This window comes from Ovis aries, chromosome 3 (assembly GCF_016772045.2).
Source record: "Ovis aries strain OAR_USU_Benz2616 breed Rambouillet chromosome 3, ARS-UI_Ramb_v3.0, whole genome shotgun sequence".
NCBI lineage: Eukaryota > Metazoa > Chordata > Mammalia > Artiodactyla > Bovidae > Ovis > Ovis aries.
The window spans coordinates 33,117,051-33,141,945 of NC_056056.1; the positions used below are offsets into that span (position 1 = coordinate 33,117,051).

General features: G+C 36.3%; 1 protein-coding gene across 4 annotated transcripts in view; it reads right to left on the minus strand.

Annotated features, from left to right (window-relative positions):
• ASXL2 (ASXL transcriptional regulator 2) overlaps positions 1–24,895 on the minus strand; it is a 116,510-nt gene that overhangs the window by 38,273 nt on the left and 53,342 nt on the right. For all 4 annotated transcript variants that reach the window (XM_060411953.1, XM_060411952.1, XM_060411955.1 and 1 more), the window contains 2 exons: positions 5,305–5,413; positions 1,538–1,688 (listed from right to left, as the gene is read on the minus strand). In XM_060411953.1, coding sequence (XP_060267936.1) covers positions 1,538–1,688; positions 5,305–5,382 — 229 coding nt within the window. In that variant the 5' untranslated portion in view covers positions 5,383–5,413. The remainder of the gene's footprint in view (positions 1–1,537; positions 1,689–5,304; positions 5,414–24,895) is intronic.

The window sequence follows — 24,895 nt, forward strand, 5'->3', positions numbered from 1 at the left end:
ACTTTTGGCTCTATCTCCCCAAGAAAAAGGTGTGTGGGGGTTCTTTAGTATAACCTGAGAAACATTAAGACCCTGGACACACCTCTCTTCACTACTGACTGGGATTACTTTTAAAAAATACATATCAAGAATACTGAGGATTTCCCTGGTAGTCCAGTGGTTGAGAATCGGCTTTGCAATGCAGGGGACGTGGGTTCAGTGCCTGATTGGGGAACTAAGGCCGTGCACTCCGGAACCCATGTGCCACAACTGGAGTTTATACACTGCAGCAGAGATCTTGTGTGCCGCAACTAAGAAAGACCCTACGCAGCCAAATAAATGATTTTTTAAAAAAAGGAATGTTGGTCACAGGTCCCAGTCTTGCCTTGCCTTTATTCCATTTGTTCATAACACTTAGGGTCTGGGCTGTTCTCTAAGTGGTTGTGATCTTAAAGCTAAGATCTCCTGGTTTCAAAATTTGTCCAAATAACACGTGTAGCAGCTGTTATGAGAGAACTCAGACAACGCAACCAGTTATCTAAATTTTCTCCAAGAATAGTCCACACATTAACACAGAAATGGTAATAAACCTGATGACTTTTCTGATACAGTTCAAAAATCAACAGCTCTACTAGCACTTAAAACTGAGTCAATTATTCTAATAAGTGTAACTCTAAATTCTAGATCCAAAGACAACTCACCTACAACTGAAACCTAAGAGGACATCCAAGCTAGGGGAATTCTTGGATGTCTATTATGCTCTGGCATATCACTGTATCAGTCCTTATAAAGTAACCAGCATGAGCTGGCTTAAAATCTGTCCTGCCATATATGGCTCTATTTACCAATACTGGGGTAAAAATGATTTTGCCTCTTCAAAAAGACTGTTGAAAAAGAAGCTACAGATAATTAGCAAGACTAGGTAATAAAATGTATCTCTAAGTAGAAAATTCATCCCAGGGAAGCTGCAGCAACAAAGATGTTATTCTCTTAAAAAATGGTTTGGGGTAAACTATAAAGCAGAAACCAAGCAGGAGACGAGGGCAAAGACTAGCAGACTAAATTTAGTCTTTGCTAGTAGAAATGAAAAACATTCTTTTCCTAGTAAGGAGTAAGATGTTAAAGCAATTAAGTCCTCAAGTTTTAGAAGACAGTATTAAAGAGGTAAATAACATAATAGTATCTTAAGAAGGGTTACAGGTAGCCAAGAGCTGAAAATAAACCCAGGTAAAAACGTAGAGCCATGTTGTCCAATGTGATGGCGACTAGCCACGTGGCTATTTAAATTCAGGTTAACATAAAGTGAAAATTCAGTTCTCTGTCACACTAGCTATATTTCAAGCGCTCAAAGACGTATGGTGCTAGTGACTACTTTGTTGAGTTGCACAACATAGATGCAGAACACTTCCATCACTGCAGGAAATTCCATGGGACAGTACTGATCTAACTAGTAAGGGAAAGAGAATAACCAACCCGGGGTCTGGAAAAAGAAGAACTATTAACAAGGGCATTTATCCTACGGCATTCAGTCCTGTATTGAGGGGTCAGGTGGATTTACCTTTCCTTTTCCACCTGCTCTTTTTTCCCTCCTTGTTGCTGCCACCATCACTGCTGCTGCTGCTGTTCTCAGAACTCTGGGAATCTGACTGACCATCACTGCTTTCTTCTGAACCTTCTGAAAGCTCTTTCACCCCATCCGGCACATCTTTCTGAAAATGTAGGCATCCAATTAGGATTAATCATTACCATTTCAGCAAACATGAATTAAATTTCTGATATGCATTATTGTGACTTGCAATTGTGCTGATTATTTTTTAGGACTGTAAGATTCAGTAGCAGAACCAGCAATTTCCGATTCCTGTCACCTCTCTTCTTTGTGTCAAATCAGCTACTGTTTGCTTCTATACTCAAAGATAAAAATTATACATGACAATCTTATGCACGTACAACACAGAGCCTTAGACAAAAACTTGCTATATATAAGTCCAGGTAAATGATGAAATGAAATCTATAAAATGTATACAATAACAATTTTTAAAAATGTAAGCATACCCATCATCCATATAATGTATATATATATTTGTGTGTATATAAGTGCCATTATATATTATAAATTCAGTTAAGAGTCTGGAAAGCAAGAAAGAGATGGTAATTATTTGAATCTATTTGGTTCCAAAAATTGGCTAGTAAGTAGCAAGAGTCAAATATAAAAGGAATTATTAAAAAAAAATCATATGAATCTTTGGTTTCTGCACTACATAGTGAGAATGCTAATCAGAAACAATTCCTGTGTCAGCCACAGTATGATAGATATAACAGGGAAGCTGTAAAATTAAGAATCTAGGGTTTGAATTTTGGCCTTATCTTCTCCTAATGATGCAGCCTTGGGCAAAGTCTTAAAAGCTCATGCCTCAGCTTCCCTGTAAGATGAGGTAATAGTACCTACCTTAAAAGATCATTCTGAAATTAAATAAGTTAATAATTGTAAATAAAATGCTTAGTTCAGTGCCTAGCATATGATAGGGTTCAATAAATATTAGCTGGCTACTATGTATTTATATAGTATATAAAATATAAATACATTAGTGAATGTTATTTCTAAGTTATAAAACTACGAATGATTTTTTTTCTTCTCAATATAATTTCTGTTTTCCCACACAATTTAATTTTATTATCAGATCAAAAATTGACACATGACCATCCTACCTACAACTGGCACTCACAACATTATAGTCAAGGCAGTAATCTCTGGGGGCTTCCCTTTTGGTTCAGTAGTTAAGACTCTGAGCTTGCACCAGAGGGGGCATGGGATCGATTACTGATGGAGGAACTAAGATCCCACATGCCGTAGGGTGTAGTCAACAGAAAAAAAAAGAAAGCAACCTCTGATCTGGTAAGAAACTGTTTTTTCTCACTTATGTTTAACTCCAGTGCCATTTCACATGTTATACACTTTCTTAAAATACATATCCCTTATTTTTCTGTTCTTTCTTTCAAAATCCAGGAAACTTTTATGGATTAGTAGCCAAAGAGACCTCTTGATCCGTAAGTTCAACAAATACTTTAGTACAAATATAACTATTTTCCTAAACTTGTGATCCCTCCAGGATCAACTCACACCCCACATGTCAGAATCACTGCACCTGTTCTTTTACTCCCAGGAGTCCACATTTTATTTCTCTAATGTTCCTTGCCTCCATCTCTTTTAGCAGTCTCATGAAAAGTGTTAGTCGCTCAGTCGTGTCTGACTCTTTGCGACCCCATGGACTAACCTACCAGGCTTCTCTGTCCATGGAATTCTCCAGGCAAGAACACTACAGTGGGTAGCCATTCCCTTCTCCAGGGGATCTTTCTGACCCAGGGATCAAACCCTGGTCTCCCACACTGCAGGCAGATTCTTTACATTTGAGCCACCAAGGAAGCCCCAGTCACTCATAGTACAGCCCAATTATCACTCCTAAACAATCATAACCATCTTTTTGACAAGTTTTCCTGCTTAACTCTTAAGTGTATCCTACTTGAATTATCTTCCTAAACATGGATTTGATCATGCTATTCCCCTGAAAGCCTCTGCCATTTCCTCAACACATGCCTACCCTCCCTCCTCCTCTCTCCAACTGCTGAGTCAGGTTTTCAAAAGCCTCCAAAGTGTGTTCTTCACCTAACATTTACCCCACCCTGACTCCTTACCACACCAGCCCACACACAGATTATGGTCTAACTGCTCCAATTTACTCCCAAGTCCATTCTGAATCCTTTTATCTGTGCCTCTGCTTAACCTATTCCCTTGTCCTGGAAGGCCCTTTCTCCCATTACTTATCTACCAAAGTTCAACTCAAATTTTACAACTTTAAAATAGCAAAAATAAAAACAAAAACTTCCAAATCCCTTTATTCAAGATGAATCTTTATTTCTCTACACTATAACAGCACTTTATAGCACAGTACATTCTGTCACTAATTATTTCAGTAACTATGTGAGATTTAAGAGATCAGGAACCTTAATTCATCCTTCTTTATAGCCTCTACGTGTCCAGTACAGAGCAGGCATTTAATAAATATGTTTAACAATATGGAAGGTCTACAACAGCTAAAACCTAAAAGAAACATAGAAAGCTCCATGTGGGCTAGATCCCTGTAACCCCAAGAAGTTGAACAAGGTATTTTAAAAGAAGGTATTAAAGTTGAGTCAGATGTTTTAAAAATTAGCGTGCTGCACACAACCACCAAGCACAGTGATGACTAGAGCCGAAGCTAAAAAGCTAAGAGGGGAAAAGAGCTGCACACACAGGTGGACGTAAGTCACTGCTGATAAATTTCCTTTGAGAAATAACACTCTCCTCAATCCATCTGGCTAGAGAGGGCTTAACCACACCCTCATATCAAGGGTGATCATGAACCTAAGGGCAGCTATCAGAAGATTCAATACGTTTGGCAAAGGTGATTGTTTAGGTACAGGCACTCGTGCTAAGCCACACCAATTAAGCTACAACAGAACTAACTAAAAGGGCTCCTGCTTCAGTTTGTGAGACTCTTTCCCCTCAGGCTTACAGCAGGCAGAATGGGGCTTGGGAGTGAAGTCATGTAGGTGAGGAGAAGGCCTGCCTTACAATGAAGCCAAAAGAAAGCAGAGAGACCCATTTCTGATGACAATCATTTGAGCTCCTGAATTCAGGCTGAGTTTTCCTAAAACTTTGAGCTACGTGAACTAATAAATTCTCTGTTTTCCTCAAGTTCATTTGAGTTGGTTTCTCTGTTTATAACTGTAAGGACAATGATAAGTCAAGATCCCTTTTTTAGTGCAGGAATTAGAAATCAGCAAGCTTGTTATGGTAAAAGAAAATGGAAATTCAGTCAGATCTGAGTTCATATTCTGGCTCTAATACTATCTGGCCAACACTGGGCAAGAAAATCCAACTTCGGCTTTCTCCATTATAATAAAGAAATAATAACCACAGTTCTGAATTGTAACGGAGAATTAAATGAGAAAGTAGTATAAAGCATTAAAGCTATATGCTCCACGGTAACACTCATTATTATTTAAATGATGTGAGGCCCTTTAAAAAGTCCCTGGAAGTAATTTTCAATTCATCCTTTCAAAATAATATTGTGGCACAGAATGAAGTGAAGTTACTTCTCCAATCTATCTACACATGGCTATAGATTAATTAAAGAAAAAAGTACTGGACATGGGATTGAAATTTTTACTTCTTCTTGAAAGTAAGATCTTCAAGAACAGAATTCTGTCTCTATGATTCAAGTATTATTTATATATAGTCACTTCCTGTTTTTACTTTAAAAATGACTCCCTAACAAAAATATTTACCTTCAAAGTATATACTCCCATTCTACCTGGAACCTTATAGAAGATGCCTTCTTCACCTCGGGAGTTTGTGTGCAGCATGGCATTCAGGCACGCAAGAGGGGAAGTTCCACTGTCAAAAAAACAGAAAGAACACAAAGATTAGTTTCTAGTCTCTGAATAGCCTATGTAACACTGAATTAAGATAAAAATTAATGGATCAACACTCATTTGACAAAACACATTTTATAAACTATAAAAAGTCTATAAATCTAGAGAGGTGGCCATGGAGAAAATGGATGTAAAATTCATTCCCAGATATCTAAAGAAAAACCAATTTTATAACTTTCTTAATCTCAATTCAGCATCTAACATTTAAGTCAAGAAAATTTTCTCTCACATAAGTATCACAAAAGTATTCTGTAAAGATTTTATTTTACTTACAATTTTATTTGTTAACACACTTCAATGAAGCTGAAAAAAAATTTTTTTAATATATTTCACTTAGCACAAGCCTACTCAGAAGTAAAACAGAGAGGAAGAAGGAAACACAAAGAGAAATAAACAATATTAATCTCCTTCCATATTGCTGTGCCAGAATGAATTTTAGTTATGGGAAGAACATATTTCCATGGCCTTTTTAAAATGAAGATATAATTGACATATTATATTAGTGTCAAGTGTGTAACATAATGATTCCATATTTATCTATATAATGGTTTCTTATATTTAGACCTATCATAAGATCATTTTAAAAGACTTATAAAACAGGCTTTGGAATATTCATCTTCTATGTAGAAACTTGATTAAAAGTTTACTAATTCTAATATGTTGTTGTTTATTCACTAAGTTGTGTGGGACTCTTGCAACCCCATGGACTATAGCCTGCCAGGCTCCTCTGTTTATGAGAATTTCCAGGCAAGAATACTGGAATGAGTTGCCATTTCCTTCTCCAGGAATTCTTTCCAACCCAGGGCTCGAACTCACATCTCTTGCATTACAGGCAGATTCTTTACCACCCAGCCACCAGGGAAGTTAATATACATTCATCATATTTTCTGGAGTTTTAGCTATATAATAAATTATCTGTAGAAAATTCATATGTAACATTTTCCTTTCTAATTGCAATCAATTCATTTTCCTAAATGGAAATGTGTGGCATCCTACAGGACAGAGCAAACTTTTGACATAAGAGAGAAAACTCCCAACATCACAGAAGAAAACCTTAATAACTAAATAAAAAATAAACATTTCTGTACAGGAAAGAAATATCATCAACAAAATTACACAAAACATACAAAGCTAGAATAAGTAACTGCATAACAAATGGCAGACAAAAAAATGAATAATCCTAAGAGAGCTTCTTTTAGGAAAACACAACCAACCAATTAGAAAAAAATGGATTAAGGATATGAACGTGCAGTATAAATGGCCAACAGAATACATGAAAAGCTGCCCAAACTTAACAGTGGTTAAAGGAAAACAAATGAAACTGAGACACCACGGCCAGACTTGGAGAAATCAAATATAGTCAAGTCTCTGTCAGCAGTACTGTACTAGTGTCAGTTTCCTGGTTTTGACATCATACTACAGCTACATGTAAGATGCCACTACTGGAGGAAGCAGGGGGAGGTATACATGGGACTATTCTTACAACTTCCCATAAGCTTATAATTACATTTTTAAAAGTGAACTGATAAAACCCACTGCTGGTAAGGTTACAGGAAAATGAGCACTCTTAAAGACTGCTGGTGGGACTGAAAACTGCCACCCCTTACTCCCCCTTCAATTCTGTCTTAGGAAAGTATCATGGAAGTTAAAATTAATTAATAGTTAAAATTAAAACTATTAGAGGCTACTAATTCAACAATCCCACTTTCACCAATCCTCCCAAAATAAGACCACAAAGACTTACAAACATACATGCAAGGATTAACTTCAGCATTGTTAAAAACTGTCAAAGCACTGAAAATGACTTCAAAGTCAATAAAAGAATGGCTGACCATATGTTAGTAAGGTAACCAACAGGATATGAATCAATAACAGCTATGTTAACTGCAAAAAGAGTGCTAAATTCCAGGAACCATTCTGGTTAGACCTCACAACAATCCTTTGAGGTAAGCAAAATTATTAAAGCATTTTTACAAATGAACAAACGAATATACTGAGGTGTTAATAAGTAAGCTGGTTCAAGATCACATAGTGCTTTGTAACTGGTGAAGACAAAATTTCAGTAAGAAGAAAGAAGCAGAAGAGGAAAGAAACTGCTTAAAAAGAACATATAACAAGTAAAAAGAAAACATGCTATAATCTGTAGCTCAATAACCTATCTGGTAAAAGGTGTGCCCTAATTTTTGGTATTCAATTTCAGTATTACGTACCCGCTCTGTTTAGTACTGTTTATTAAGTATCCAATAAACTAGGGTCTGTGGCTCCAAAGAGGAAAGCTTCCTTGTTCAAAGTTTAACAGGACAGTTAGACAAGGGAACAAACTGCCACAGCACACTGCAACCAGTGCTACCAAAACAGACACAAGTCCACAACCCCTGACCCCAAAAACTTAAGGCCAATCGTTTCAGACATAAAAATCTGGATTTTTGAAAGGCAACATGATATGCCATAATCTAGGTAACATCACCAGAGAGATCGGGGGCAGCAATCTTATAACCAAATACAGTCAAATACATGAATACTCACACTAAGTAGGAAAAACAGTTTAAGAGAACTGTCGACAAAGGGAAGTTTGGTACCAAAAGACTGAAAAACCTTTTTCAAGCATTTTGGATTTTGGCATTATGGAACGGAGATTGCAGGTTTGTACAAAGTACTTTAGGTCTGAGAGAAAGTAACATATAGTCTCATCTAGAGCTTAGTACCTAGAACCCAAAACAAAACAAACAAAGAAACACCAAAAAAACAAACAAAAACCCCAAGCCAACCAAACCAAAACAAAAAAATCTCTTACGGTAAAACCCATAAAATGAAAGTAAATGGCACACACATCTGGTGAAAAGATGTGGTAACAGATACAGACACCATCATATTTTCCTCACAAATCTGGTGTAATTTTCCTTTGAAGGAAATATAAAAGTTTCAAAAAACCCACAAGATATACAGAACACTACACTAATTTAGATCTGATTTCAGGAAAATATAAAAAACCAGAGAACCCCTGAAAAATTCATTTTTATGAATAATGAAGCAATGGCAGAGAAGTAAAATAGGCCACACTGCCCATGATGGCAGGAATAGATCTTCAAGGGAAGTAACTCCAGAATGACATAACTAAATAAAAATAACTGAGTGACCTGAAGGAACAGACAGCCCCTGCATGAGTGATAAAACCCTGGTACAGAGGAAATCAATACTGATGTCAAGTCAAGTAAGTATAATATGGGGTTGAAGCAGCTGAAGCAAGAATACCTCAAAAGATTATGTAACTATCATGAGATAATTTAGTTTCTAATTTTTTTGGTCCATGTTTAAGAGACTGGAGTTGGAGTAGGGGTTGGGGGTGGGGGTGGGGGGCAGTTCTCAAGGAAAGGAATAAGTGTAGTGTTATAATTTTATGCTGATATACTTCATGAAGGAAATATACTAAGATGCTTCATACACAAGGCCTAAGAACAGAAGTAACTTCAGTCTTACTGCCAACAGCCTTATTTGATTCTCTCTGCAGTAAAGGGGATTAACAGTAGCCAGCAGGGCTGAAAGACCTGAGGCCTATAATTAACACTGCCCAGAGGAAACAAACATAGCAACTCAGGAAGAGACCACTGTGTGGCCTAAGGAGCCAGATTTATGTATTCAGACCAATCTTAGAGTTCAGACCTGAGTGTATCATGGGCAAGTCAGTAAATATCCTTAATCTGCTCATCTGTGAAACAGAAGAAACACTACTTCATAATCTGTACAGAATCTTAATTACATACAGCAAGTGTATGTCACAGAGAAGTGACTGAGTGACTGTGGTATTTTACCTTCACCTGTTTCCCACCCCAGTGTCATAATATTCCAGCGTTCCCTACCTATCTTGAGTGACAGTAACTTCACTCACCCTCATCAATTCTCCACTCTGAAGCCAGTGACCTTTTAAAAATATGTATGATTGTGCCATCTCCGCCCAGCTGAAAATTGATCCATGATATCACAATGTGCTTAAAATAAAGCCCAGAATTATCAAAATGATCTGACACCTGCGACACCCTCTCTGCTCTGGCCTACTCTAGTTTTCTTTTCATTTTGTAGCTTACAATTCTTCTGACTTCTTGGCCTTTGTACTAGTTAATGCTCTTGCTTGCAATGATAACCCTCACCTTTTCTCTTAGAAGCTCCAATTAATTCACTCTTCAGATTTCAGCCTTAAGTACCTTGTCTATGGAAGCCATCTCAATGTTGTATAGAATCAATACTTCTCCTCAATATATTTCATTTATAACTACACATACTGTCATGAAAAAGTTTTAATTTAACATGTGACTCTACTGTAGGCCAGCCAGATTCAATAGCATGTGATTTCACTGAAGCTCTGGGAAGCAGATTCTCTCTTTTCTTCTATAGTCAAACCCCAAAGCATACAGGCTCCATCTGTAACTATGATGGATGAACCTGGTGAAAATGGAACAAAAATGAAGGAAGCAGAGCCAAATTTCTGAACAAACTGCCAAAGCACCTGGATCAAGTTTTGCCAGGTATTTTCACTTTTATCACATGATTAATTTCCTTTAATGTTTAAGCCAGTTTACATTACAGTTCCTGTTATTTACAAATGAAAATATCTTAACTGACAAAGCATCTAGATCAAAAGCCTTCATACTGACAGAGATATGAAAAGGATACAGAAGAAAATTATAGGCGAATATTCAAGGGTGACAACTCTCTCCTACCAATGAGAAAATATTATGTGTATGAATCAACAGTGTATACTGGATGATGGAAGGAGAGGCAACATGCTACTCCACATGCACAGCCTAACTGGCCCAAGATACTCCAAAATATTTATCTTAATTTTTTTCTAAATCTTGAACTTCAAGGATTAAGAAAGAATCAAGCTGAGATCTAGGCATGAAAAGCAAAAGTGGCAGAGTACATTACTGTTTTTAGGTAATCATTCACTCCCTCTATCAGGCCACCTTACAGTAAATAAAATGTATTTATTCCCTTGCCCCTCTTGGGCTTGGCCATAAGACTTGATCAATACAATGGTAACAGACATGTCAGAACCAGGGGCTAGGAGCTGCTTGCACAGTTAGACTTCCTCCTGATTGCCATGAGAGCAGGCCACTGATTTCGGAACCCACAGCAGAGAGCCAAGCCTAGGCAATAACTAATCTCCAGCTCCTCTAAAGACATGAAGAAGAAAAGGAACTAATGTGTTGTTATAAACCACCGAAACCAAGACAGTTATGCAGCAAAAACTGACTGATAAGCCCAGTATAATGCAGGGAACATCTGCCTTCTTACCAATACTCAATGCCAGACAGTAAAAAAAAAAAAAAAATAAGATATCACTTAAAGAATAGAAAAATATTAAGTTCATGAGAACTCAGGGAAAAGATCATCCATTAACTTAAATCTAGCCAACAAAGAAAGAAAACTCAGGAGTGGAGAAACATTTAGAGGGGGGAAAAAAGGTTGCAATTATGGTGATAAAGAGAAATGCAAATACTTTCTATTTTTTTTAGCACGTGGTAACGCACATTCAGAATTTTTCTATTTTCTTTTTCCTCAACTTCAGAGATCATTTAGGAATTAATACCCTAAATGAAGTATATTACTAATCTTCAGGGAAAAAGTTAGTACAGCAATTATCTTAGTTTCTTCAATTAAATGTAATACAGTGGTAATTCCTGGTTACTGATTTCAGGGTATTTTCCAGTGTTTATTTTTTCATTACTGATTGACCTGGTTTTGGCTATTAGGAACCATTTTTACAAAAATTTTATAGTAAATACTCTAAAATATATGAATAAATTTTAAAACAATGTAACTTCTAAAAGAGAGTAAGGCTTTTTCAAAATCACTTCCTTTGTTAACAGCATGCTAGTTAAAACAAAAACTAGAACAGCAGGTAAAGGGGCATAGAGACTATACACAGATTGAAGTGAGAGACGTCCAAAGAGAAAAGACACATTGACTAGCAAGGTATTTGTTCACCAAGTACCAGAAGAGACACACTCAAAAAGAGTCAGTCATTGACGCTCACAAATGCAAAGAGTGGGGATGCCTATACGTAGCATTTAAAGATCAAGAGACAAGCCCAAGGTGAAGAAGCTGGGCGGGAGGATCCAGCGGTTTTAGAATGAGTGTGTTTAGTTCATTATCACCAAAACATTTAATCATTTCAATTATTAGGGAGAAAATTAGCGATTCCCTTGAAAAATATCAATATAAAAGCAATCATGACATTGTGATAACAACTTGAAAAGTTTGTTATGTCAAAATACATTTTCAATTTTCAAATGTCTATTTTGATAAATGACTCATTATATCACAAACCTGTTTAGGCACCCATGCAAAAGACTTCTCTTACCTGTTTGTGTAGGGGTTAAACTGCTACCTACTACTCAAGTAACAAAATAAACAAATACAGTAGAAAATAATAACCCAGAGAATAAACAAAGAATCTGAGTTCATGTATGAACTCCTAAGCGCTAAGTCGCTTCAGTCATGTCCAACTCTTTGCGACTCTATGGACTGTAGCCCACCAGGCTCCTCTGTCCATGGGATTCTCCAGGCAAGAATACTGGAGTGGGTTGCCATTTCCTTCTCCAGAGAATCTTCCTGACCCAGGATAGAACCCGCGTCTCCTACATCTCCTGCATTGGCAGGCGGGTTCTTTACCACCCGCACCACCTGGGACGCTCCAATGAGTTCATACTAATATAAATAAAAGAACAAATCAATGAATGGGGGATAATTCATTGCCATATAATTCTAACTAACAAAAAAGAAATGACAGAATTAGAAAATGACCATATGTGGCCACCACACTGCAGACAAGTATTATCAGTGGACATCCTGGTGGATATACTCTTAAAGGACCCCTAATTATCACCACTTCCCTCACCTCCTGTGTAATTCCCTCCCCATGATGTAGGCAGGACCTGTGACTTGCTTCTCACCAACAGAATAGAGCAGAGGGGGCAGAATAGTAACTACATTACCAAAGATTGCAGTATTCTTGCAAGGTGACTCTCCCTTGCTGGCTTTGAGGAAGCATATTAGGTTGGGGGGACCCAGGTGGCAAAGAACTCAGGGCAGCCTTTAGTCAACAGCCAGCTGGAAACCGAGGCACTCCATTTTGATAAATCTAAAGGATCTGAATCCTGCTAGCAACCACACAGTTTCTCCAAGGAGAGAAGTGGTTCCTTCTCCAATCCTCTTATTCTCAAATAAGAACCAAGCCCTGGTCAACACATTGGCTACAGTCTTGCAGAGAACCCAATGAAGCCATGCCCAGACTGCTGACACATACAAACTGAGATAATAAATGTGTGTTGTTTTAAACTCCTAAATCTATGATAATATGGTTAAGCAGCAATAGATAAATAGCAATGAGATGCTAAAACTAGTGGGCAAAGACATAATGAGAAGCAAGGTATTTACACAGTCTCAAAGTATCTCCCTCTACACAAAAGATACTAATTACAAAGGGGAAAAAAATTGTACCTTTTTAGTAGAGAACCACATCAGACATCACATAAACTGAGGGACTGGGGTAATCAATCCAATATCCCAATAATGGGATAAGCTGAAATCACATACTTTTGGATATGAAAATGACATATTTCTCTGACATTCTTGTCAAAAATGTACAACCTGAATCTAATCATGAATAAACATCAGACATATCTAAATTGAAGGACAGTCTACAAAACAGCTGATCTGAACTCTATAAAAAATGTAAAGGTCATGAAAGACAAAGACTAAAAGAATGTTCTTACATTAAAGGAGACTATAAAGATACATAAAAGCTAAAAGGAAATGCAATGTGTGATCATGGATTGGGACATCAGCAGAACTGTCAAATTTAAATAAAGTCTGTTGCTTAGAAAGTAGTATTATATTTACATCTTGATTTTGACAATTACACTGTGGTTACATAAGAATATATTGCCTTTAGAAAGTATACTCTCTAAGTGTTTGAATGGGGCAGCATGTCTACAATTTACTCTTACACATTTCAGAAATATCAACTAGACAGATAAAGTATATAAAATGCTTACATTCGTGCAACCTAGGTAAAGCAACATAAAAATTTATAGACTGCTTTTTTAACTTTACTGTTTTTGCAACTTTTCTTAAGTCTGAAATTCAAATAAAAAGCTAAAAAATATGCATCATATGTAAGAAATCTATAAAAATAATATGTACCAATGAAAAAGTATGAAGTGCTGATAAATGCTACAATATGGTAATGGTGGTTGTTTAGTCACCAAGTCATGTCCGACTCTTCGCAACCCCATGGACTGCAGCACGCCAGGCTTCCCTGTCCCTCATCTCTCAAAAGTTTGCCCAAGTTCATGTCCATTGCATCGGTGATGCCATCCAACCATCTCATCATATAATTTATGGTCTTTTGAGGTTAATCCACATGCTACAATATGGATTAACCGCCAAAGACCATAAATTATATGATTCTATTTAAATGAAATGTCTAGAAATGGGCAACAACGGACAGAAAGGAAATTAGAGGATGGCAGTGGGAACTGGTACTAACTGTATACAAGTATGAAAAATCTTATTGGGGACTACAGTGATAGTTGCACAACTGAGTAAATTTATTAAAAAATCACTGAACTATAGAGTTAAAATGGGTGAAATTTATGGCATGCATAATATACCTCAATAAAAGTTTTTTAGAAAAAGATGACATGGAAAAGAAACTAACTTGATTCCTCCTTCACTGAACATCTACCAAATAGTTACCATATAACTGCACAGCAGTAAGTGCTGGTGATATAAAAAATAAAGTGGACGTTTCCTAAGTACACATTCTTACATTTTAATGTAAAAATAAATGAACTGGGATTGAGCGAGGCCAAATGATATGATCTCCTTATTTCCCAGTGTGCACTCACACACACACACTATAGTTATTATTTATGATTAATTAACATTTCCCTCCCACTGGCGAGATGAGGCAAGTTGGTACACATTTCACATGTGCAGTAATGTAAAAAATTTAGCCACAATTACAATTTTGCTATCAACTCAAGAACTAAACAGAATTAGAAACTTAGGTTTAGACTTTATTAAAGATCTCCTCTAAAAATTAACTGATAATTTTTCCCATAACTAATCATGCCAAATTTCTCCACTGAAAGTCTGGACATTTTCACTACTTTCATTTTTAGTTTCTTTCTAGAGCTTGAAGATAAAAATAAAACTGTAAGTGAAGTCTGCAAAAGTATTCTTAAATATACAAGACCCATCAACTCTCAGTAAAAATCTTTAGCTTTTTTAATCTTGTCTGTAACTCTCCTAATTCTGAAGGCCCTTACAGCACTCTTATCACTTGTTACACCAATTCTGTATCATCTCACTGTAGGCAGAAATTTTTTAAAATTCACTCATATTTTTCTACAACCTTCTATCACTGCCTATATTTTAAACTTGACAGGAAAAAATTAGCGTCTATAACAGTTTAAAGAAGTAACCTCTGCTCATCCCCTCTCTACCTCAGCCATCTGTCTTATTACCTACAGTGGTTGTTTCTCCCCCGTTATATAAAAATGTATACTACTCAAATCACAACAAAATCCTACAACTTTATTGTGGCAAAGTATGACCCAGATGGTAAATAATTTGCCTGCAATTCGGGAGATCTGGGTTCGATCCCTGGGTTCGATCCCTGGGTTGGGAAGATCCCTGGAGAAGGAAATGGCAAGCCAATCCACTATTCTTGTATGGAGACTCACCATGGACAGAAGAGATCTCAAAGAATCAGACACGACTGAGCGACTAACACTTCTGCAGTTTCATAGTAGTGAATAGTGAAGTCGCTCAGTCGTGTCTGACTCTTTGCCACCCCATGGACTATATGTAGCCAACCAGTCTTCTCCGTCCATGGGATTCTCCAGGCAAGAATACTGGATTGGGTTACCATTTCCTTCTTCAGGGGATCTTCCCGACCCAGGGATCGAACCCAGGTCTCCCGCATTGGAGGCAGACGCTTTAACCTCTGAGCCATAGACAACATAAAATTTACCATCTCAACCACTTCTAAGTGTACAATTCACTTCCACTTAAGTTCGTTCACATTTTTACAACACCAGGCTCCAGAACTCTTCTCACCTTACAAAACCAAAACTCCACACCCATTAAACAACTCCCTATTTTCCCCCTACACCAGCCCCTGGCAACCGCCTTCCTATTAATCCTTTCTAGGTCTCTTATGTAACTGAAATTATATGGTATTTTTCCTCTTCTGTCTGGTTTATTTCATTTAGTATAATGTCTCTGAAGTTCATTTCATGTTGTAGAATGTTAGAATTTCCTTCTTTTTTAAGGCTGAAAAATATTCCATTGACTGTATATGCCACATTTTATTTATCTATCTGTCAATAAACATGAGTTGTTTCCATCTTTTGCCTATTGTGAATAATGCTGCTACAAACACTGGTGTAAACGATCTATTGAAGTCCTTGCTTTTGATTCTTCAGGTAGTCTTTTGCACAAGTTCATAATGTGGTGGTGGAGACTCTATGCGTTTCTAATTATTCATAAATTCTTCCTTAAGTTAAGCCAAATACATCTTCCTCTAACTCCATTTATTAGTCCTGATTTTATGATGTAAATCATTGGTCATCATGGTGGAAAATTTAGGAGGTTCTTTTCTTTCCTCTGTGTGATTTTTTTCTACTGTTTGAATTTGCTTAAATGACCTTGTAATAAACCATGTCTGTAAGTGGAGAGGAAAAGAAAGTTTCAGATGACAGCCCTTCAAGCACTTTAATAGGACTCTTCATGAAGCCCTGAAGTCCACTTTTTCAGATTTTTGGGCTCTCTTTTCCTCACTGGTATCCTCTCTCCAGCAACTAAGCTAAAGAAATCCAATATAATACACTTCTACAACTCATCCTCAAAATTCACCAGTGTCTTCCAACATTTATTATCCCCAGTTCAAGCCTTTGGCGAAGAGCTTTAAATGACTCCAGTCTTACTTACTTATTCCTAGATACTCCACTTTGCAACACACCCTGTCTTATATCAACTTATATCCTAATCTCTTATTTTTCTGTACTCCTTCCTATAGAATGGCCTTGTCAAAACTAGGACATAATCAGCTTACCCAACTCTGTTTCAACTGTTATACACTCTATATTTTTCCTTCAAAGTTCAATATCCTGAATTTCAACAGGATTAAATAATAGAATCCTGAGTTTCAAAGTTAAAAGAGGTATAGAATTATCTAGTTCCCCAAACAGATGCTTGAATAAACCCTATTTCAGGTCAATATTAAATGTGAAAAAACAATACACTCATAAGAATCTTTCATTCACATAATATATACACATACACACACACTCATTACCCACATACTAACGAAAAAAAATCAGCACCACATAACTTTAAAATCAACAGCTGATCTGTGGCATGCTTACCCTGACAGAGTACACAAAGCACATTGAACACAACGGTGTCCTTACGATGGAAAATGGTGCGTTTAGAAATCATTAAATGAATACTTTCGGTAGGCTTTAAATTCACTGAAATACTGTGTACTCTTACAAACTCTTTCATTAAAACCTCTTGCTTGCTTTCCCTTGGTCATATTACCTGCAATTCTTCCAATGAGAAGTTCATCTAGGTGAACTACTAATCTACTTCTTAAAAGGAAATAAATGTAGTTTTTAAATGTAAAAAGTAGCATCTACTGATCTATTCTCTAGAGAATTAGTTTCTTCAAACTATTTTCCTCCCCAAACATGTTGTTAAACAAATGGAAATAAAACCCCTGCAGAGAGTAAGACGGTATGCAAGATAAACTTTTACCCGGGCATGCTGGAAGGAGGAGGCCCAGTTGGGACCACAAAATGAGAAGTCTGAACAGGGCAGCGAAAGGGCACAAAATAAATATGAGAGCAATCTAGGAATAGCATAGAGAGGGAGGTCATAGAAACAAAAAGATCCTTCAGAAACTGTGTTTATACACTCTCTCTGTCCTTTCAATACATCACTGTAAATCTTCAGTCTCTTCACCTTCCTATTATTGTCTTTTTTCCCACTATTGCTTTTTAAAAAGTGTAGCTTGTCCACTACCAGTGAGATATGAGCAAAATCATTTCAAAAGGTGGTGCGAGGAGGGGTGGTGGGAAGAGTCCAGTGTTTCTGTTCTTTATTTTAAAGTAAATATACGGAATATAAAGTGCTTGACTCCTATCAGTCCACAGCCATTTCCTCTACTGGTTTCACTACAAAAAGTTGCCTAAAAAGGTCACTCTAACAGCTACATATATAAAGAAATATCAACTGCCTTTATTTCAGCTATCAAGATACTAACATTTCTTAACTGGCTGGGTCAAGTTTCAAAAAAGCGGTATGTTTCTGAACTAAAGAGGTACAGACAGTTGCATGTGAGGATATATTACCTGAGATAAAAGAATTAGTATGGATAACAGAAACTGGAAACAAAATACTGGTCAACATAAGTTACGGAAACAGTCCTTAAAGAAATGAGCTAGAGAAGAATAAAATTTTATCAGGTTTGATTAAGTACATCAAAAAGTAAGAATCTGTTGTAATTTTCTATCTCTGTTCTATCTGGTATTCTTGTTCATTTAACAGTAAAGATTATACACCTAACTGGGCTTCCCTGGTGGCTCAGTAAAGAATCTGCCTGCAATGTATGAGACCCAGGTTTGATACCTAGGTCAGGAAGATCTCTTGGAGAAGGGAATGGCTACCTACTCCAGTATTTTTATCTGGAGAATTCCATGGACAGAGACTTGTGGGCTACAATCCATGGGGTCGCAAAGAATCAGACACAACTGAGTAACTTTCACTTTAATTACCTAAATAGCTAAGGCTATTTATTGATTACAATTATTTTCTGTTTTTAAACAAGAACTGTCACTCTTGGCACTCACTCATATCGAGCTCTAGAGTTTTGAAACAGTAAATTGAAATACATAAATTGTACCAATTCTTGGCATTTTCCAACTCACAGAAGTAACTTAAGAGTTATGGTAAAGCTCACATAGGAAAATGTGGATACGTGATAAATCACATGTGTATACTGTAATACCCATAGCAAACACTAAGAAAATTATGCAGAGACACAAAAAGAAATGCAGTATAAATAAACCAATACAGAATCCTAAAAATAACCCATGGCAAGGCAAGAAAAGAGAAACAGGACCAAGAAGCAGAGGAAACAAATGGAAAAACAACAGAATGGCAGGCATAAACTCTAAAATACTAATAATTATCTTAAATATAGCATAAATATACAAACTAAAAGGCAAAGATGGGCAGAGTTAATCAAAACACATACATACACACACACAAACACACACACGCAGACCCACATACATAAATGAATACAAATAAAGCCAGGTAGATTGTATCAAAAGCAATATACTCCTGTGATACTGTACTGTGGTGATGCACAATGTCACCACTGGGAGAATGTGTATAAAGAGACAGTTCTTACAACTGCTTGGGGCTTAACTTTTTCTGTTGTACTCTTATCTTCTACAGTAAGCAGTGTAGTGGACATTTGTTGTCTCTGCCTAGTCAATATATTCTCTCTTCCTCCGGAAAAGAACATGCAATCTTGCTTTGAGGAACTATTCCCTACACCACTGGAAATAGTCTTTGTAGGACTGTCCATTAATATGTCTCACCATCCCTGGACACTAGGCCAGTCTTCCTTGAATTTTTAACCCGGAGCAAAGTAGACATAGACTAATTCATCCCAGCTGGAGGGCCCTGATGAGCCCATCCTTCAAGTGTCAGCTGCCTGATCTCTGTAGCTAACTTAGTTCTCTTAATTCCAGAGCCTGTTTCTTTCCTTTGAAACTGTTAGCTACCCCATATTCAAATAAATCTCATTTTGATAAAGTTATTCACATTTGGTTCCTATTATTCATACCAAAAGAACCTAATGAAGTATAAGACCCACTCAAAAAAACAAAATTTTTTCTTGCCTATTTAAAAAAATTTTTAATTATAATTTTAACTGTTTGTATGACCTTAAATAAGGTTTCCTCCATAAACTAAAACTCAAAAATGAATAGTTTCTTACAAACAAAATTAATGGAATAGAAATTAAACTAGAGTTAAAAAGATTTACTAAGCTCTAACTAAAAGCCAAACATGCCATGCCCTAGTGAAATGGAAACACATGGATATGGTTCCTACTGTCAAGTGTCGCAGGCATATAATAACCCTAACATGGGAACTGTTATAACAGAGGTGTATCTAAAATGTTTATCTAAAACGGCAGACAAAAAGCCAATTCAGTGAAGACTCAGACTAAGAATTTTAACCTGTTTTGGGCCTGGTTTTAAATAAGTGTCATTCCTTTAAAGGATTTACCAATCAGCTCAGTCATGTCCAATTCTTTGCGACCCCATGGACTGCAGCACGCCAGGCTTACCTGTCCATCACCAACTCCTGGAGCCTACTTAAACACATGTCCATCACATCGGTGATGGTGAATTTTAACCTGTTTTGGGTCTGGTTTTAAATAAGTGTTATTCCTTTAAAGGATTTACCAATACTCTCTCTAAATCAGTAAGAGCATAAACATACATTTTTAATCTTACAGCCATACAGCAAGTGTTAGCTCACACATTTCCAATCTCTTAAATATTTTCATTATTAGTCTGTAGAATACTAGGCATTCCTATGTTAGAAAGTCAAATAATCATCTTGAAACTAAATGTAGACTGGGTTTCTAAAAGTATAACCAGTGATTATTACAAATTATAAGAACAACAACAAAAAAGCATATACAACCAATATTTACACAGTAATATCACTCTTAGTTTCTACACTAATTAGTTTTATAAAGTAAACATCATGCATCCAAGAGTAAGTTCAATTAAACGTGTAAAAGAGTGCTTTATAACTGTATAATACTTCTTTAGAATAAAGTAATTCTTACCTTCTGGAGTTGGAATGCACCCCAAGAAAATCAAAGAAGGAAAAGAAAAACAAAAAAACAAAGAGCTTTTAATTTTTCTTTACAAAGCAACAATTAAGCCAAAAAATTAAATTCTCTGTTCCCTTCCCAACAATATCCTTCAAATTAGTACTCTCCCCCATACTTTGCTACATAAAACATAAATTTCTTTAGAATTTACAAGTTTAGTCTCAAACATCAGTGTCTAAAATACATCAATTAAAGAGTCTAAATCATTTAAGATAATAATTGTAGTACCTTAATTACGTGGCAGAGTAAAACTATTACAGCAGCTTAAAGTTGAATGTGGATATACTGAATATACCCCATTCTTTAATATCCTTCCCATGCATTTCAAATTTCAAGGAACCATCATAAAGCAATTGGCTATAGACTCTAAGGTTTATTAGCTTCCCTTTGTTCCATAATGTAACTCATTATGAAGCTAAATAATAATAGACAAAAATACTTTTAATATCCAAGTTTTTTTTGTTTTATTAGTTTTTTTCATAATCCTTCTGACATCCCTACAAGGTATGCAGGCCTGGAAGCAGACTAAAATTAGCAGATAAAGAAAGTATAGGCTGAACTCAAAGGTATCAGCTAACCTTAGATAAATGTGGTATCAATTTAACTAATAATATTCTTTATTCTTAAGCTGAGCTCTTTCTAATGAAATCATCTCAAGGCAATTCAGTTTCACAGTCAAATTATCTGCTCTGTGGCAATGATTTCTGCCGCAAAGTAGTAGAGAATGAAGACTTTATTTCCCTTGCTATACACTTTTATATAAGAAGAGGTGAGCAAAAATTTAGGTAATTGGATTAGTTTTTGTGTGAAGTGAACTAAAACATATTTAAATGCCTCGTGAGGAAGAGTATTTTGCACATAAGTAAATGCATTCAATACTAATCAGATACAATCAGGACTCCTCCAAAGAGGTAACATTTTAATCTGGAAGATGTTTATTAAGCATAATTTTTGCTAGATGGTTCCCAGAGTGCTTTACAATTCTAACTCTGAAAGGGCTTGCTTGGGATACAAGACTGAAACACAAGAAAAAACTCCCTGTAGGTAACAATTTTGAGCTCTGTAAGATAACACTATAAAGATCTGTTTAAATGTTCCTATAGGAAAAGTTCCTTAAAAACGTACTGGCCCTATGAGGGGAAGGGATAGTCACAGAGTCGGGATCAACATGGACACACTGCTCTATTAAAACGGATAACCAACAAGGTCTTACTGCATAGCACAGGGAACTTTGCTCAATGTTATGTGGCAGCCTGGATGGAAGCAGAGTTTGGAGGAGAATGGATATATGCATATGTATGGCTGAGTCCCTGTGCTGTCCACTAGAAACTATCACAACATTGTTAATCAGCTATACTCCAATATAAAATAAAAAATTTTAAAAACCTACTGGCCCTTTGAGAAGACAAATGATTATAATGGCTGGAGTTTTTACTTCGAATTCTTCCAGAAAGCAATTTACAGTTAAGACAGCCACTAACCTACTGTTCTATGTTAGCACATGGTATAAGTTTTATTTTAAAAACAATAGAGCAAATATACTAGTCAGAGGGAAGGGAGAACGATAGATGTAGAGGCAGTATATACTGAAAAAAAAAAAAAGAACAAAAGTCAGCAGGAAGCTTGACTTTTTATATCACTGAGGCTAGTTGTGCTACCCTGGCCAAGTCTCAATCTCGATGGGCCTTAATTCTTCAATAATAAAATGAGATATAACTGTAATATCCTATTTATCTTTTCCAGCTACATCATTCTATGACTGAAATCAGGTGACTGTTTTTGGGAAAGAGGTTGGGGAGGGAGAAGAGGATGAGGAATGCAAAAGAGAGTACCCCTTAAAGAGTATTATTAATCAGAGGCATAAAGCTGTAAAACAGAACTAGACAGACTCCTTTTGTAAGGAATGCACATACAAGTAACTTAAACTTAGTCTTCCTTTCCAGGTCTTCTTCCATAAAAGAATCAATGCTTTTAAATACTTCCCAACTTGTTTCAGAGGTGGCAAATAAGCAATGATCAACCTAATTTAAGAGCTAGGCAGTTGGCTATGCTCATTTATTAGCTGTACGGCTTACCCACGCACACCAATTTTACAATGTATAAGATTCAAATTCATACAGGCCTCAGCAAAATTACTATTATATATCATGAACCCTTGGGGTCACTTGGGACCACTCATAAATGGTCTCAGAAAACAGTAAATCTGTGGATAAAAAATTCATCAATATCCAGAATCTTTTAAATTTCTCTTTCCTCTTCTACTCATGAGTGGAAAGACCAAAAAGCAAACAACCAAAAACTAGTACAAAGAACAGGTCTCAGGAAATGAATACTATTTTCTTCTTTCCTAAAAACTCTTTCTCTACCAGGTGATATACTGATGAAAAAGAGGCAAGATAATACAGCCAACAGAATGAGCAAAGCTGGTAAAAGAACTCGGGGGTGGAGGAGCAGTTATTAAAAGCAATGGCTACTTTAGAAGGAATGCTTGAAGTCCTAAATTCACTGCTGTAAAAGCACATTTGTAAATAATAATGACAGCCACAGGTGATTGGCAGAGAAAATTTCTACAAAAGACTAAGGATAGAAGTAGTAAAAAAATGGTAACATTTTAAGGATTAGCCAGAACGGTCTCAAAGTATACATAAGCGCCTGATTTTTGTACTATGTACTATTCTCTGTATGCTTTACCAATAGGATGTATGCATAATGTCTATGTTAGTTGCTCTGTTTTTAAAAACAAAACAGAATATCCAAATAGCACATAATCTCTCAAGTTCCTATGTGTTAAGTACATACTGGAAGTAATAAAATATCTGAAATTAACCCTTAAACAGTCTGGGGCGAGAGAACTATTTATAATTTATGTGGTAGATACACACTTTTTAGTGTGGAATTTTCCAAAAGTAAAAATTTACATTAAAAAACTGTCTTCAGTACCCAACTTATAAACCTAGACTTGCAAAAGAATTTATTTTTAGATTTTATAACATACCTGGAACTATTTATTCATCAACACCCAAAAAAACAGATACCTACTCTACAGCTCCATTCATCACTACCTTTTCTTTTTAACTGCTGTCTTAACACGTGTAACAAAACCACTCCCCACACTTGAACACTTCTCCTCACCCCTCATGATGTTCAAAACTTTTTTTCTGAATCCACTAAATATGCTCACTGGATTCTTTACTAATTAACCCCCTTCACTTTCCCAGTTTATTCCTCTGTTCTTCCTCCCTATGGTAAATGGCAACTGTACAATCAAGGAATCCTAGAAATAATTTTTCATTTCTTCCTTCCTTATACTTTCCATATCCAATCCATTAGCAAGTCCTGAAACATGATCTCAAATCTGTCTGTTCTCCTCACCCTAATCTAAACCACACCATATCTTGCATAATCTAGTAAAGTCCTCTTTGTCTCCTTAATCCATTCAACTCTCAAAATGCTGCAGCACATCCTTCATAAATTATATCTAAATATCAGACTACATGTCTTGTAATTTTCAGATGTAAATATTTCAGTAGGCTTAGTATTTCCATTTGGACAGAGCAATGCTTAACCATGGCAATGGACTCGCACTGGTTTACTGTGTTCTATTCACATCCACTTACTTATTTGGTTTTAGAAAAGCCAGGCTCCAATTATACAGTTGACATTCAGGTTCCAAACACCTAGTCATAAAACACCTGTTAAATGGCCTACACCAAACTGTGACAACCCTCCTTACTGTAATTTAAAAATGACTGGAAAACAAAGGCTACACCAAAATCTAGAATTCCATTCAAAGCCAAAGAAAAACACCAGGATTCTCCAACTTGAAATTTGTGGTTCACCATGGAAGATTCCATGAATTTAAAGCTCAATCCAATTTCATGATTTAAAATTGACTAGGACTTCTGGTACTGGTGAAGACAAAGCAGGCCCACAACAGCCAGCCTATCTGCCTGTTACACCAAAAGACTGTAGACAAAAATATAATAAGCAACTTTTATAAAAAAACTTGTACATGAGTACAAGTAACATTATTACTTGTTCATAGTAACATTATTCATAATAGCCAAAAAGTAGAAACAACCAAATATCCATCAACAGATGAATGGATAAACAAAACCTGGCATATGTATATAATGGAATATTATTTGGCAACAAAGGAATGAAGTACTGATAAATGCTACCATATGAATGAGCCTTCAAATTCATTATATATAAAAGAAGCCAGTCACAGATGACCACATATTATGTAACTTCATTACACAAAATATCCAAAATCGGCAAATCCATGGAGACAAAAAGCATATTACTAATTGCCTAGGGCTGGACCATGGGGAGAGTTGCAGGGGACAAGGAAGGGGAGTGGCAGCTAATGAGTACAGGGCTTCTTTCCAGGGTCATGAAAATGTTTTGGGTGAGTAAACTTTAAAAAAAAAAAACCTGAGCAGTATG